Raw genomic sequence first — 18,345 nt, forward strand, 5'->3', positions numbered from 1 at the left:
ATTTTTTTATGGAATAAAGGAATTTTTTTAAATGAAAAAAAAAAAAATTATTAATTATTTTGTCGATAGAAAACATATTTAATATTTTGTAGTTAATGAAATTGGCAATAAAATTTTTTGAGAAAAAAAAATTATAGAAAAAACCTCAATAATTGAAAATTATTTTTTTTCTCTGCTCAATTTTCAATTATTAAAAAATACCTTTAAAAATCAACGATTATAGAGATTTAGGTCTATTCTGTAACTTTTTAGCAATATTCGACATTGTTTATTTTACAACAATTTCTTTTGTTTGTTTTGTTGTTTTTACAATAACAAAAAAAAAATTTAAACAATATCGAATGTTGTTAAAAAAAAATTGAAATAACAATTAAACTATTAAAAATTCGAAGCCTATGGACGCGAAATAATATTTCAAAAAATTCATAAAAAATCTACGCTTAAAAATCGGAGGTGAAATAATTATTAAAGCATGACATATTTTCCTTAAACTTCAGAAATTCTCATGAAATTAAATTACGATTCTTCGAGAATTATTTTTTTGTTGCCAAAAATATTGTAAATATTGTTTAAATCTCATTATTAAACCATAAATAATAATTGTCCTCACAAGCTTTTTTTTAGCAATTATTATTATTCACCTGAAAATAATAGCAGATGATGGGATATTTTATTTTTCGACTGGTCATATAATTAATCTGTCATTATCTACGGTGTGGTATTCGTCACCCCACAGGTTTCTATGACATCATGGTGGATTTTGTAAAAAATAAACTCGGACAGTATTAAGATACACATTCTCTTGACATTCAATTGGGTGATTGATGGCTGAATAGAGTTGTGCAAAATATTTGATATTATCCACAAAATACCACAAAAAAATAAAATGTAAGCAATCATATGGAGTTCTCACAACCAAAAAAAAAAAAAAAATAATAATAATAAAATATATAAATCATGGTCAAACGATTAGTAACAAAATATATCATAATGCTCTAGTTTTCGCATATACAACAACAATAACATCAATAACAATAATAACAACAATAAATCAGTAGCCATATTCCATCGCTAATGGGTCACACAATAAATAAAAATATCCTGATTGAGTTAACGATAATATCGATGAATAGTGGGATATAATTACTGGCAAAAAAACTAGGTCTAGGTCTGGTTGTGGTTTTTATTGTTGTTGCCTTTTTGTGTGGGTGGTGGCTGGCTCTCCATTCTCAAAAAAATCGACCGCTTAATGAGTAACTCATTGTTCGTAATAATAATACGTTCAATTAAAGAGTTATTGTTATATTTAAATAACAAAACAAAAAAAAAATAAATAAATAAATATTTCATCGTTCAGACATAGTATATTTAAACATTTATTGTCTATTACCACATTTGTTTGCCGAGCAATATCTGTATCATTCATTGTTTACTCTTACTTACTCTCTCAGTAAACTATACACAATACAATGTAATTGTCTCCACACACATACCTGTAATGAAACGGAAAAGAGAAGAAGAGTCAATTAGTTTTGAGTATGTAATAATGCATTTTCTATAAGAATAATAAGAGTTTATTTATCCTCTCCCTATTTCTCTCGTCTCTCTTTCAATATAATACATTGTAAAGAAACAATTGCAAATAATTTACAAAGCTTGTGTGTGGCGTTGTTATATTAATTAAATAAATATTTACATATTACTTTCTACACAACACTCACTCAAGATAAACAAAATGAAAAAGGTCTTAGCCAAAGGTATTGTAAATTATTTTACAACATTGTAATTCATTTGTATTACAAAATAGTTTGCAGATAGAACTATATCTAATATATGTGAAAGAGATAAGAAATGAGGGGAAACAGTTTGTTAGACAACGTGCCACTCAAAATTTCCAATGGGAAATATTTGAAAACAAACATGGTTGGGCAGTAGATATTTTAGAGATTATTTTTAAATAGAACTACAAACAAAAACACGTTTGAAACAAAAATCCATTTAAGTATTGTTTTAATTATTGGAAGAAATTTTTTTTAATTGAAATAGTTTCCTATAAAAATTAAGAAGTTTTTTTTTTGCTTTATTTCAAATTTCAATATTTTTATAAAAAAAATATATAAATAAAAAAATTCCTCTTAAAAAAGGATAATGTTCATAGAAATATTTATTAAAAAAATCTTTTAAAAATCCACTATTATGGAAAATATTAAAAAATATTAAAACATTTCTTTGAAAATATACGATCTAGGATTAAGGACCTGAAATAATTTTTAATTTTTTTTTTAATTCACGCTTATGGACCTAAAATAATTCTTAAAAAATTAATAACAGAAAAATATTTTTGTTCTTCTATAAAAAATATGTGAAAAAATTATATTTTTGGTTTGAAAAACAATATCCATTTTTTATTAAAAAAATAGTATAAATTTTTTACAGACAATAAAATTAAATGTTTTTTTTTTTTGTAATACATCGATTATTTATGAAGAAAACCATTAAAACTTTTATGTAGATAATTAAAAAAAAGTTTTTTTTTAATAGAGGAAAAAATTAATATTATTAAAAAAATAATATTTTTTCTATAGACATAAATATATTTCTTATAGAAATTTTATTAAAAATACCACTCAGGAAAAACAAACAAATTTTTGTAATAGAAACTAATTTCCATTTCGATGTTTTCAACATTTAAATAAAGAAATCATCTACGTCGCTGGTCTGACTCTCCGAAGAACTTATAACCTGTTTCATATGAACTTCATATTTCCATTTGAATAATGTACAAGCCTTAATTAGAAGACTGAAGGTCTTATTTTTACAAGAAAATCATCTAGGTTCCCTTCGTAAAAAGTAAAACAGATCTGCTTTATAAAAGTTCGGAAATTTTTCAAAATAAATATAGAAGTGTAGGAAACCTTCTTTTTAGTAGACTGAAAGGGGTAATTTATTCGAAAATTGTGTAAGGCTCAGTATCAGCGGACAGAATGTCATGGAGAATCCAACCCTACACTTGGTAACCTGAATTTAAATTGTTAGTTGATATATATATAGAAGCTCTTCTATAGAAGCTCTTCTCTTCTTAAAGACCACCTATTCAAAGACGACCTAAAAAGTTCTTACATCCATCTCTAAACACATAGAAAAAATGTTCTATCTATCCAAACTCGAATTTTCTATTCTTAGATAGAATGATAAAATAGATAGAGGATATTCTGCCATCTATCTCATGTATATCAACTATCTTCAAATACATATTTTTTAAATTTGTTTAAAATCATCCATGACAATTTCTTTCTTTTTTTGTCGATCACTCAATCCTTCTGCCCACAACACTCAATAAAAATAAATCCCGATATAATTAACCTGACCTCATATAAAGTGACTAATGACACATGCCATTGGTTTCAGTATAAAATATCTAATTAATTTTTATAAGTCAATTTTTCTCATATTTATTTTGTTGCCTTTTTAAAATTATCCAATTTCTATATTTTTTCTAAAATTCTCCAAATTATACTTTCATTTGTTTTCTATATAAAATATTAATATTAATCTAGGTTTTTATTTTATTATAAAAATTTTTGTCGCATTTATATTTTTTGTTGCCTTTTTTAAATAATCCTGCTTTTATATATTTCTCCAAAATTCTCCTCTTTTGAAATTATTTTCTTTTTTTTATTTTTTTTTCACTTTCCTAGACTAGGAAAAAAAAATTTGTAATGAATTTTCGTTTTTTTTTTTTTAATTTTCCTATTCCAAATATTAATTACAAAATATAATAACAACACAGTTCACAAGAGGTTAAATAGTATATAAAATACACGTATATAACTGATATATAATCTATAAAATTATATTTATTTGCCGCCACTCTATAAAACACGTAAAACGCGTGCAATATTTATCATTCGCCCCGAAGGTAAATGTAGTTCAAACAAACAAATAATAACAACAATAATACGTACGTAGCCTTCTCATGCACTCAAGTGCACATACAAAGTAGTTGTAGGAGAGGCAGAGAGAGCAAGAGTGAGTGTGAGTGTGATTTGATGTGAGGGACTTCAGTGTCAACAACCAAAATACTAAAGAATGAAAACCTATAGTTGGCAATGTTTTCATAGGCATTAAATGCAGCAGTAGAGGAATTGTAGCAAAAGGAAAAAAACACCAGAACAACAACAATAACAATGCACTACAAAGTTTTCCAACGAAGGACGAGGTCATAGTTGGCAATTTTAAGAGAGATATCACCTTCTTTCCCTTTTTACCGTTTCCTTTATGGAACTTTCCCTTGGTCTTTTACGAGTAATTCTAACGGAAAGAACTGGGAGAACCAAAGTAAGTGAGAGTGTGTGAGAAAGAGTGCAATCGACTATTTACTTTGACGAGCACGAGTGGTTTGCTCGGTCGGTTGCTCGTCATCTAATTTCTAATTGCAAATGTGTTTTGTTGTTGTTGTTATGATGGAAATGTAGATTGGTGTGGCAAGGAGAGTAGATGATGAGAGGTTAGGTTATGGTGTAAAAATAAACTTAAAATGCCGACGACCGACCACTGAGCGACCAAACAAATGCAAAAAAGCAGCAACTAACAAATGGCGACATGGTATAAGCGCCAGTAAAAATTGCATACCTTAATGCCCTCCCTCTCTCTGCCGCTCTCGCTCACATTCTCTTTCTAATGATACACGTTTTATAGGTTAATGACACAAAACCAAATGAAATAATAACAATAATGAAATAAAATAGAAAAAATAACAATAACAACAAATCAATTTTCAATGTGGGGTTTTGTTGGTGTTGTTGTCGGAATAATGACGATAGTAGCTGTGGTGTTGTTGTTGCTGCTGAACTCTCACATCAGAAAAACATATTGCAGTTTTGCTTTGCTAATGAGAGTCTGTCTGTGTGCATGTTTGTTCACAGAACTTTTAAGAATATTTTTTTGTTTTGTTTTTTTTCCTCACACACACAAACCCTCACAAACACAATCTCGCTTAATATTACCCTGTCGTCAAATGAGTAGCTAACTACAAAAAAAACCAATTTAAAGTTAGCTGGAATAGACTGGCTACAAAGCCACTACTACGCAATACAAAAAAAATGTATGAAAATATCGGCGATCGGCCATCAACGCCGTTCAATTTAAACGGCGTAAATTTTAATGTACGCCTTGGAAGTGTAATTTTGTAAACAACAAATCCCGCGTTTAATTTGTCGATTGAAAGTCGTTTGTTTGTTTGTGAATAAAGTTTTGTGATTTTATCTAAAGTTTTACAGTGAGTTTTTAATTAAATGTAATAAATAATGTGGTTAAATGTAATGTGGTTTGAACACACAATTTTTTTAATACAGAAGAAAAAAAGAAACATGAGAAGTGCGAGTAAACGACATTTGAGGCGGAAAATAATCGTAACGACTATGTAAGTTTCCTAATAACATTTCTGATTTTGTTTATGTATCCATTAAATGATTTCTTTTTACTCCACAGATAAATACAATGAAAACCATATTGAGAGGACGTTTGCCAAAAACCCTCACAGGGATAATGGCAAATAATTTGTGCATGAACATAAATTTAAAGGGAATCCATGGAAAAAAAACGTCCTTATTTTTATGGTGTTATAACAGGTAAATTTGAAAAAATATATATGATTTAAATCTAAAATCATGTACACATTTTCATACATATTTCTCATTTAAACAGATGCCTGCCGATCCCTTGGCTCTGAGGATGTAGATGCGGATCTACGCAACGCCCTAAAAATAATCAAGAAGCGTTGCATCCACTCTAAGTGCATCAAGAACAAAATAACTAAAACTAATAATTAATTTAATATTTTTAACAATTTTTTTATTCAAAATACAAATGTGTAAACTATTTTTTTTACATTCCTAAGATTTTTAAAACCAATTTTATTAATTTTATTTTTATTATTAAACCGCAAATGTTCAAAATATTTATAAAAATCTTTGTGATAAATGATGTGATCCTTGTTATGTTTTTATATTAATAAATTGTTGTTTTATAATAATGTAAATTTTTAAACCTCGTTTTATTTCAGCAAGATACAAATAGTGGCTTTTCACCTAACGTGCAAAAAACTAACTTTTCTCTGACTACAATTTGACTTACAAATAGTTAGTTTAAAAAAATTAACTGAAAGCGTATTTAAACAAGTAGATATATAGCTAACTGCAAAAAGTTAACTATAAGTTAACTGCTGGATAACTGACTATAAAGTTAACTGAAAGTAGTGCAAATTCGGACAATTGACTACTTCGTAGGACATCACAATGTAAAAATAGTCAGTTGGTTACAGGTAAAAAAGTCGATTTATCAACCACTACTAATTGAAAAAAAGTTAGTTTTCAATTAGTTTAAAGTTAGTTGAATGTACGACAGGGTATCTACAAAATAATAAAAAAAAAATAAGAACGTTGCTCATTTATACGAGACAATTGTATGAAACAAAATGTCATCAGCAAAAGGTGTTCAGAGCAGCAGAGCAGCAGAGTGCAGTAGTTGTGTTTGTTGTTGTTGTTGCCATTATTTTGATTTATAAGACCGGCCATTTAGTTCAAGTGCACGTGTGGATTCCTTTTTTTTTTAATCAAAAGGGGGGGGGGGGTGGGGTGGGTTTCAACAACAACAACAAACTGTTGGAATTTTTTTCTATAATTATAATTATCGTTGTGTTGGTTATGGATTCGCGTTCGCCGTTCATCACAACAGCACACGAATTGAATTTAATGACAAATTCCCATAAAATTGAAAATTCAATGACAAAGCGAGAGAAAGAGAAGAAGAAGAATGTGCGCACGTCAGTTAGTTCGTCAACCATTGCATGGGAATTTAATTTGAATGCGGTGGGGTCCGAAAACCGGCCGCTTTTGGCACAATGGCTGACTGTCTCAAAAAAAAAAAAAAAAAAAAATGAAAGACAGAAAAAAGGTCAGTAAACTAATGCAGGGCGATAAACTGTTGGACAATAATATTTGTTTTAGACATGAAATAGAATAGAATGACAAAAAAAAACAAATGAATAGAAATTGAATATGATAATATGTGTGGACAAGACACAATTTGCAAAACAGAGGTTTTGAAACAAAAAATGGGTGGGAATATTTAAAAAGATTTTTTTGTAGAACAGGAGAAGCTGAAAAAATAGAACTTAAGAAGGTATTATAGTAGGAAAAAGGGCTTGTGTAGCCACATTTTTAAACGCCACGAACTAGACCTTTCATACATGAAATACCTTCGGATAGCACGCCTATCTGGGAAGATTAATATACTGTAACCAGAAATAAAACCTTCAGCTGAAGGTCTTTAATTTATAATGGTCCATAGCAAGTATTCCGTAAGGTCATTTTATAGAAGAGCTGTGGAAGATCTTAATACCCTTCACAATGAAGTGGACATTCAAAATGATCTCAATCGTTTGGGACCACCCTTGTATCCTCTGAGAAGATGAAATACAAAATTGCAGACACTTAGGCGAGCAATTTTGGCTAGAATCTTCTACATTTTCAAAATAGGCAGGACCTTAATAGGGGGCACAAGTCAAAGCATGTATCTATATTTTACAAATGGAAGATATGGGTCTTGAAAATATTCTTATTTCGTGACATAAAATATTGAAAAAAAAAAAATAGCTCGACTTTTATATATGTGAATATGGCGCCCAACGTGAGACCCGGAAAATATCCTACTTTGAACTATTTGGCTTTTTGGATCCTAGAGCGTCATCAATCCGCCCTACGAGGAGCCTAGGACTTATCAAAATACCTAAAATGAGGCGGGAATGCGGACTGAGTTTTAACAGTTTATGTGGTACTTTTTAATTATTCCATTAGGAGGTCTCAAGAAAAAAGAGGTCACAGATTAGAAGAAGGAGAGTCCAAAGATTAGAAGAAGAAGATCTAATAGCTAAATTTTCGAAATACCTTGGCATCGAAAAAAAATTCGGAAATGGAGTTTCCGAATGGCTGAAAGGGTTTTTATAAAGAATTTTTTGTAAAGGGTATATTTATAGACACAATTTTGAGTAAGGCCTAGCACCACATTGCATACAGAATGTCATGGGATCCAACCCTACTGCATTTCAAGTTTTATCTATTTTAAAGACCTTAAATCCAAACAGGCCTAAGGAGTTCTTCTATCCATCTTACCAAACTCCGGAATTCTCCGGAATATATATATTTTACACAAAGAGGTCATTCTGTAATCTACAGACCAGCTTCATGGATTTCAGGTCAGATCAGAATTTTTTAAAATCATCTATGAAAACTTCTCTCCTTTGCCAGGTTCTCAAATCCTCCTACCCACAACACACAATTAAAAATAAATCCCAATATTATTACCCTGACCTCATATAAAGTGACTAATGACAAATCCCATTGGAGTCCAATAAGAACGTCATCATCCAAACAACATTTCGGGTTTCTTTATATATTTATGGATATAGGTATTTTGTCACCATAAACGGTGGACCGGCGGGTAAGTGACAGGCATGTCGTGCATCCTCAGGGGGAATTTTTGGTTGTTGTTTATTTGTTTGTTTTTCTTTTTATTTTTTTTTTTTGGTAATGTTCAAATAAACCACATTAATGGTCTCCACATGAGAAGGAGAAGGGGTATGAAGTGGGCAAAAAATAAACGTAAAAGCAAACACAAAGAAATGATTAACTTTCTCCATGAATGATGGCAAAGAAAGAGGTAGAAATAAAATACAAAAAAAAATCAACACGTTTAACCCACAAGAAGAAAGGTACCAAAAAGAACGGATGATAATAACAACATAAATACATAAAATTACAGTTACAATTACAATACACAACGTGTGGTGGACATTTGATTTTGGCCAGGGGAACAAAAAGAGGAAAGAAGAAGAAAATGACCCACCACACGGCCGGCAGGAAGGCATGACATTCATTAATCACCGGTAAAATGTAGTTTTTTGTTTGGTACCCAAATACCACAACTATTGGAATAATTGTGAATGGTTTTTGCCCGAAGCTTTTAACCAAAAAAGAGAACGGAATTCTTAAGGTTATTCTAATAAGAAATCCCATTTCATTCTCTATTTCCATTCTCATCAAAATTCTTTCAATCAAATCTATCTATAAAAAAATTATAATAATAATGAGAAAGTATGTTTATATGACACGTGTGTGTGTGTTTGTGTGTGTCTGCTGTTCGAGTGGCCATGGCCTAGCTACAAGAAGAAAGTGATATTTACCACGAACCAAACCAAATCAAACCAGACGGTCGGCTCTCTTTCTTTACGAATGGTGTTGTAGACAAGACGACAAGAAAGTTTTAAGCCACCATTTATAGCAAACAACAACGGCAACACCAGCAAAAATAGTGAAAGAAGACGCAAGGCAAGAATTGAGATTGCATGTTTAAACCAGCATAGGACACACAGACACAACCACACTCACTCACATTCAATCACACTCCTGATTTACTTAGAGCGGCCGAAGTAAGTGAGAGTAATGGTTTTTTTGTAGTTGTTATTGTATTTCTCGTTACAAATCCATGTGAATGAAAGTTGTTTTTTTTTCGTCGAACATCAATAGAGTAAGTGAGAGAGAGGTTGTGCGGCGGCTTGCAACAAATCAAATTAATGCGAAAGATAAATGGTTAAGAAGAAGAGGGAGGGAGGAAGAGGCTGGAATCGTCGTAAACCGGCTAGTAATTGCCAAGTACGGCTTGGACCTTTCTTTTCTCAGTTTGCTTGGTAGGCTTAGATTTTTTTTATTCTTATGGAGGCTGATAATGGTTTCTTTGAGAATTATCAAGCCAACAGAACACATTAAAGAAAACCAGTTTAACTACTTCTTGTCAGATTTTTTTTTTGCATTTATGGTTTATTTGTAAAGAAAGAAGAAGAATTTTTGTAGCATTTTTTTACTTCTTCTTCTCTACATTTAAGGTGAAAGTGTTATGTGAGATTTGGCCACATACACACATTTATGTGTGTGTGTATTTATTGTATTTACTACAGAAAAGAATACATTTAATATGTCATACTGTTAGTTAAGGAAAAAATCAACAAAATCCCAATTAGAAAAAATACACAATTGGGTCAGATTAGGAAAATAGGAATTAAGATGGACATTTCAAGGAAGGCAGTATTTGAAGATGCTTTTCATCTTCCAAGAACCCAGAATGTCATATTTTAGAGCGGCATAGAAAGAAAAACGTCTAGCGCAAAATTCTAACGTTTTTATTTTTTTTTTAATAATTTTTCAATTTCCCAACAACAATGGGAATTTGGACAAAAAATAAGGCGGTTTAGATGTTTAGAATTTACAAAAAATGGATTCATTAAAAATTGTATTTTATTGGACGTCTATCGGCAGACAGAAGGCTTCTCTTCTCCATGGTTCCTCGCTATCTCCTGAACATAAAACTCCATTTTAGAACTTCAAAAAAAAAAAAAGAAAAAGTCTCTATAGGACTCCAGAGGTATAAGATTTTCAATAGGTATTCTGCATAATTAAAAAAATACATCTACCGATCTTTTAGTGATATAAGACCAACGAATTTTCTCAATTAAGAAGGCCATCTCTAAAGTTATAAGATCTGCTGGAGATATAAGACCAACAAACAGTCTGGATTACGAGAGCCCTTAATAAAAATCCGAAGGATAAAAACATCTAGAGATACATAGAATTCGATCTACAAGTGGCTAGAGATTGATATAAGTCTCCTATAGTCTTCTAGATTTTTTTTATTGCCAGAAGGCTCCCAAAATATAGAATTTTCTGTAGACCCACATTACCTTTTAAGGTTTCAACTGGAATTGGAAACTTCTAACCCCCATAGGTCAAATGTGTATTATTCAAGGCATTCTATGTATAGACTAGCTTCTAAAGATCATCTAGAGATAAAATATATGCAAAGGCGAAATATATAATTTTCTGTAAGTAGAAATCCTACATTACCCTTTAAGCGTTTTACTAGACAAGCAGATCTCAATATGACCTCTGAACCTCTATAGGCATAATGTGTATTATTCAAGGCCTTCTATACATAGAGTAGCTTCTATATGGCTTTCAGATCTCTATAAGTGCACCTTTTATAGGTCGTCCAGGAGTAAAATATTTTTAAAGGCCTAAATATATTCTGGAAATCATTCAAAGATAGGTTATACTTGAAACAAAATACTTTGTATAGTTCTTTTCAGGATTTATTTTTTTCTTCTAGGGATAAAATAGATTCTAAGTGTATTATCGATGTCGAAGGCCTTTATTAGGTATTCAAAATAATGTTTATAGGTCTTCCAAAACCAATTTCTAAGTATTTTTTTAGGTAACCTGCAGTTAGAAGTCCGTTTGAATATGTGGAAAAAATTTTAATTTTCTTTAAGATAATTTCAATATTTTCAATTTTTTATTAACTATTCCCAATACCTTAAAAAATCTAAATACATTTTTTCGCTTAGAGAATAGTTAATTTAGCAAACCCTCGTTCTCTTCATATTGCATAGAATATTACAGAGAAACCAAAGGCAATACTCCTTACACTCGTTTGAGAGAAGTTGAAGTAGTAGTCTCTTCAATTTAATTACTCTGCGAATCTATTGCATGGTATGGTATTGGGGGGTTTAACTATTTAAGTATGCACCCCTCCAATACAAAACGGTCGATATTGTTGCTGTTTTTACTGCAGTAGCCGTAATAACTGGCATTGCACTTCGTTTTGAGAAGAAGAAGAACAATAAAAAACAATTCTCTATTTAAAACAAGAGCGTAAGGGAGTAACAGTGAATGGAGGATGATGGTGTTAGTGAAACAATAAACCTTTATCACTTTACCCGTATATTTCTTTTAGAATGAAAAAAAAAAACAAACCGAAGCTCGACAACCACAGAACTATAAAGCAAAAAAAAAAATCCAACGACGACAACAACAATGAGCATATATAAAAATAAACACACTACACACGACTTACATGACCGGCAGCAATAATGAATGACATAAGAACAGAAAATGCAAAAAACAACAACAATGAAATGCAAAAAAAAAACAGAGGAGTGCAAACTAAAAAAGTTCTTGGGGTAGGTTTGGTCGGTTGGTACTACTACCACTACTGCTACTAGTGGCAGTTGTTGTATTTTTGCACAATTACATACATGCTTGATAATAACAATGCTTCTGCTGCTGCTGCAGATGATGATGACAAAAACAACAACAGCAACAACAATGCAATAAGCGTTTGTTGTAATTGCAGTAACATCTTCTTGACAACCCTTCTGTCTTCTCGTTGAGAAGATGAGAACAATAAAGTCAGCAAAAAAACAACAACACACACACAACAGCATATATTGAAGTTCACAACAGAGTAGAAAAAAACACACACAGATGATGATGTTGCTGAAGAAAAAAAAACTTGAAATATTTTCAGATATTTAAGTTCAATTGGAAAATATTTTTAATTTTTATAATCTTCGGTTAGCTTACAAGTTCATGTGTGTGCTAAAACTAATAGCAAATGTGAGAAGGCAAGAGAAGGAAAATAGATCTCAAATCTGAAACTTGAAAACACATGATTGAGGCAACATAAAATAAGTTGACGAATAGTAAAAAAATAACTTAAACGAAAAAATCTAAAAGTTGCTGAATAGCACAATTGTCTATAGAAAAGTTGCCGAATAGTACAATTGTCTATAGAAAAGTTGCTGAATGGCACAGTTTTCTATAGAAAAGTTGCTGAATGGCACAGTTTTCTATAGAAAAGTTGCTGAATGGCACAGTTTTCTATAGAAAAGTTGCTGAATGGCACAGTTTTCTATAGAAAAGTTGCTGAATGGCACAGTTTTCTATAGAAAAGTTGCTGAATGGCACAGTTTTCTATAGAAAAGTTGCTGAATGGCACAGTTTTCTATAGGAAAGTTGCTGAATGGCACAGTTTTCTATAGAAAAGTTGCTGAATGGCACAGTTTTCTATAGAAAAGTTGCTGAATGGCACAGTTTTCTATAGAAAAGTTGCTGAATGGCACAGTTTTCTATAGAAAAGTTGCTGAATGACACAGTTTTCTATAGAAAAGTTGCTGAATACCATAGAAAATATAGAGAATATAATATTTTTCTATAGAAAAGTTGCTGAATAGAATATTAACACTTAAAAAGTATATGAATAGCCTAATCCAAAGAATATTATGGTTGTTTGTTTGCTGAATTATTTCTTTTAAGCAAAATGCATTATTTTATATTTCCTTCCCATTCCACCCTATTATACACCAATTAAATGACAAGAGCATGAGTAAAAATACTGGGACACAATACAGTGAAAAAAATACAACACGACAACGACAAATATGCATGACTATACATGAGAGTGCAATGACTACAGCAATAACAACAACAATTACATAGAAAAACAAAAACAAACATTGCATATTTGGATCTTAGCCCAGGCATACTCTCATGGTCTACATTAGTGTGTGTGTCCGTGTGTATCTGTGAGTATGGGTACAAAATTAAAGGTAAATAGTTCGTCTACCCCATGACGATGATATTCGTAGCTGCAAGCAACCAAGACCCAACGAATGATGATGATGATAATACTACAAACGAATTGCAAGCAAAACACAAAAACAAAATCAAAAACGAAGCACACGCATGTATAGGCCCCCACCCAAAACACACATAACCTTCCGAACGTAACAAAAACAAAAAATAAGAATTCAAGTCTTTGCCAAGTACGAAAAAGTGTCCTTCATTTACAGCAATACTCGCAAACACACGCACACACACTGCAACACATTCATACCCAACATTGCAACCTTACCACACAATGACTTTGACCGCTTGATTTTGACTGTTCGTTGTTGTTGTTGATGTTTTCGGTGCATGCAGTAGTACCCACTCCTCAGGCCGAATTGCAATGTTTTTTTTTGTCGATTGGGGATTTTTGTTATTGTTTTTCATCTTCGTTTTGTACTTCGACTGCACTTCGTGACAATGTTGGAGGGTTCAATTTTTTTTGCTGAGGGGAAGACTGACTAATGCATTGCAATGCTTTTTTGTATTAATATCGACAGCATGGCAGCCAATACAAAAACAATAACAAAAACAACTGCAATTTAATGATGCATTTATGCACAGTTAAATTGCAATGAGCTCTCTGGGACTCTTGCTCTCTCTCTCCTTTGAATTATGTTGATGTGTTGGCGCTCTTCTCTCAACCCCATCACATTTTTAGTTTTTTCCTTCACTCGTTCACTTGCAATGCTCTTCTCGGAGCATTTCAATTGCAGAGAGCGAGAGCGAGCAATAACATCATTGAATTGACTCTGTTGTTGTTGAGAATTTAGGTTACGAGTGTAATATTTGACCTAACGTAATAATGTAAGTGCATGCAGCATTGGACAAAGGACAAGGTAACAGTAACAACAACCACAACAACAACCATCAAAATGTACAACAAAATTTTGCATAAGATGCAAAAATTTTTTCATTTTTTTCCTTGCCCGAATTCGACAGTCAATTGAGTGTAGCAATGAAATGTTAATTTTCGGTTTTCTGAGAAAAAAGTTGTTGTACACAGAAATTTATTGCATTTTTATAACAGCAACTGCAACAACAACAACAATTATATATCGTCGTATCGAACATTTGACCCTGTCCTAAATTTTGGCATATGTATGCATGCATGTGCAAATTAAGTAAGTACGTACTGAGGCTATGATGTGCGAGTGAGTATACGCAATTTATTCAGCAGCAACAGTGGCAGCATGACAGTCAACCAGCCCGCCCGCCTGCCAGCCACTTCAGTATTTCGGTTACTGACTGTTTGTTCAATGCGTTCATGATTGCATTCATGTGACACCGAACACTGACAGATTGTTGTCTCTCGCTCTCTATTTTTCGAAAAAAGGGGCTTGGGTTGGCCGCCTCGTGACTGTGGCAGCAGCATCAGAATCTGGGTAAAGTGCAATTGTTCACCAGGCCAAGGACCAAGCTCAAGGTTAATTTTGAATAGTTTTTTCGAACTGATTCTGGTAAAGGTTATGACGAAATATATATGAACATGATGATTGCAACCTTGACTGAGCATGCTGATGGAAAATAATGAAAATGGAATTTCAAGAGTAGGAAAACTGGGTTAAGGTTGGAAAGGAAATGCTTTAAAGGTCATCGAAAAAATAGATTTTTCTAGAAATTTTCTCACATTTGCTAAAATTGAAACTGCTCCAAAGGTTGCTGAATGGTTTATTTTTGGATAGAAAAGTTGCTGAATAGCACAGTTTCCTATAGAAAAGTTACTGAATAGCACAGTTTTCTATAGAAAAGTTGCTGAATAGCACAGTTTTCTATAGAAAAGTTGCTGAATAGCACAGTTTTCTATAGAAAAGTTGCTGAATAGCACAGTTTTCTATAGAAAAGTTGCTGAATAGCACAGTTTTCTATAGAAAAGTTGCTGAATAGCACAGTTTTCTATAGAAAAGTTGCTGAATAGCACAGTTTTCTATAGAAAAGTTGCTGAATGGCACAGATTTCTATAGAAAAGTTGCTGAATAGCACAGATTTCTATAGAAAAGTTGCTGAATAGCACAGTTTTCTGCAGAAAAGTTGCTGAATAGCACAGTTTTCTATAGAAAAGTTGCTGAATAGCACAGTATTCTATAGAAAAGTTGCTGAATAGCACAGTATTCTATAGAAAAGTTGCTGAATAGCACAGTTTTCTATAGAAAAGTTTCTGAATAGCACAGTTTTCTACAGAAAAGTTGCTGAATAACACAATTTTCTATGGAAATGCTGCTGAATAGCATTGTTTTCTATAAAAAAGTTGCTGAATAGCGTAGTTTTATATAGAAAAGTTGCTGAATAGCACAGTTTTCTATAGAAAAGTTGCTGAATGTGAATGTTCTGTACGGAATTGTTTTGTTTTTATAGTTTTTATATATTAAATTCCCAATTTCCCTCTTACCTGATGATATCGAATTGACCGATTCGGAACGCGGCGTATGATGCATCATACTGCTGCCATTCATTAGCTGATGATGATTTAGGCCATTACTTAAACTATGAATGCCATTCTGATGATTCATTTGCATGGGATGTCCGCTCTGTAGCGACTGATGAATTGCTGCCGATAGTTGATGTTGGGTCAGACCCGTTCCAGTTCCACCACCACCGTTCATGTGATGTGAATTACTGTGATGATTGGCCATGATGCTGTTGTGGCCATTTAAATTTGTCATACCCGGCACCGCCGAGCCGTTGCCCGAAGAATTCATATTCGAACCGCCGTTGCCGCCACCACCGCCTCCACCTCCGTGACCATTCGTATAGTTTTGTGTCGAACTATTCGAATTGGAATTGGGCAATGTGGGCAGGGGGATAATTGTGGTTTGGGCCGGCAGCGTTGTACAGCCGTGTATTGAGGTAATTACACTGTGTTGGTTGTAATTGGAGGCGGCATCGTTGCACATCCACAGCTCCTGATCGCCGTAGTCGGGCGAGTCGAGCGGCGAGGGTGATATATTTAATTCTGTCGACAGGACGAGGCCGTTCGATGAGGATGTGACTTCTGATGAGGATTCTTCCAGCATTCTTAGGGCGGCAAAACCACCATTATTTGACCAACGTCGTTTCATCATTTGGAAGGCGAATTTTGGTGAATTTTTTCTCGTGTGCTAGGCAATTTGAAAGCGGCGTAAGAGATAACGGTATTTTCAACGAATTCGTTATTTTTTCTATTGTAAATGCTGTAAAGGGGAAGGCGTGAGGGGGGAAATGTTTAGTTTATTTTCGTTCTTTATTCCAAGGTCTTGTCTGACTCCAAGGAATTCTGAATGTTTGTGGGTGGGAGAGTACCACCATTTACCAAAGCGTAGCAATACAAACACACGCATGAACACACACACACACTGACATATACACGGTTATTATTGTAATAATGTAATTATAATAATTATATATGATTGTCGAATTGTTGTTGTTGTCAGACACATGTCAACGACTTTAAATAGAAATAACAGCAAGAAATTGTCAAATATAAAATTTTAATATTTTTTTTGGTATTTTTAGAAAAAAATAGGCCTAGGGTGTCGTAGAAAAAAAACAGAAGAGGCAAAATGTGTGTGTCTTCCGCAGCTGAATACAGTAATTTTGTATGGAAAAGTTGCTGGATAATAAGGTTTTCTATATAATTTTTTTTTTGATATGGAAAAGTTTCTGAATAGCACATTTTTCTATAGTGAAGTTGCTTTCTATAGAAAAATTGCTCAATAGCTCGGTTTCCTATAGAAAAGTTGCTGAATAGCTTAGTTTTTCTATAGAAAAGTTGCTGAATAGCTTAGTTTTCTATAGAAAAGTTGCTGAATAGCTCAGTTTTCTATAGAAAAGTTGCTGAATAGCTCAGTTTTCTATAGAAAAGTTGCTGAATAGCTCAGTTTTCTATAGAAAAGTTGCTGAATAGCTCAGTTTTCTATTGAAAAGTTGCTGAATATCACAGTTTCCTATAGAAAAGTTGCTGAATAGCTTAGTTTTTTATAGAAAAGTTGCTGAATAGCACAGTTTTCTATAGAAAAGTTGCTGAATAGCTTAGTTTTCTATAGAAAATTTGCTGAATATCTTAGTTTTCTATAGAAAAGTTGCTGAATACCACAGTTTTCTGTAGAAAAGTTGCTGAATAGCTCAGGTTTCCATAGAAAAGTTGCTGAATAGCTATGTTTTCTTTAGAAAAGTTGCTGAATAGCCCAGTTTTCTATAGAAAAGTTGCTGAATAGCTCATTTTTCTATAGAAAAGTTGCTGAATAGCTCAGTTTTCTATAGAAAAGTTGCTGAATAGCTCAGTTTTCTATAGAAACGTTGCTGAACAGCACAGTTTTGTGCTAAAAAGTTGACAGTTTTCTATAGACAATTAGCTACATAGCATAGTTTTCTATAGAAAAATTGCTGAAAAGCTTAGTTTTCCGTAGATAAAGTTGCTGGATAGCTTAATTTTCTACAGTTTTGTTGTTGAATCCAACTTAAGTACGAGATTTGCCATATGAGTCTGATTTTAAATATGATCCTGAATCTTCTTCTTAATATTTCCATGTTGTATTTGTTGTTTTTTTTTGTTTCTTTTGTTATTTTGCCAATTTTTTTTTTTTATACGGAAATAAATCATTTGTTTCATGCGAATTATTTTTCGTGCTACTTTTTGTTTCTTCAACTTTTGCTTTGCTGTAATTTTCAAACGCTCGTTAAAGACAACCCGTACAAAAAAAGCAAAACACGCCAAGGAAACGAAAAAAATCCAATTTATTCATTTAATTGTTGTTGGTGTTGTTGTTCTTGTTCTTCTTTTGTAGCGAACTTTAAAAATGATGATTAAGCT

The 18,345-nt window shown here is 32.3% G+C and overlaps 1 protein-coding gene across 1 annotated transcript in view; it reads right to left on the minus strand.

Moving 5' to 3' along the window:
* LOC133326329 (ecdysone receptor) overlaps positions 1–16,644 on the minus strand; it is a 47,334-nt gene extending 30,690 nt beyond the window's left edge. The window contains exon 1 of the mRNA XM_061534997.1: positions 15,946–16,644. Coding sequence (XP_061390981.1) covers positions 15,946–16,618 — 673 coding nt within the window. The 5' untranslated portion in view covers positions 16,619–16,644. The remainder of the gene's footprint in view (positions 1–15,945) is intronic.
* Positions 16,645–18,345: the final 1,701 nt, after the last annotated feature.

This window comes from Musca vetustissima, unplaced genomic scaffold, assembly GCF_032173495.1.
Source record: "Musca vetustissima isolate MV318-11 ecotype Yass unplaced genomic scaffold, APGP_CSIRO_Mvet_v1 utg7192, whole genome shotgun sequence".
Taxonomy (NCBI): Eukaryota; Metazoa; Arthropoda; class Insecta; order Diptera; family Muscidae; genus Musca; species Musca vetustissima.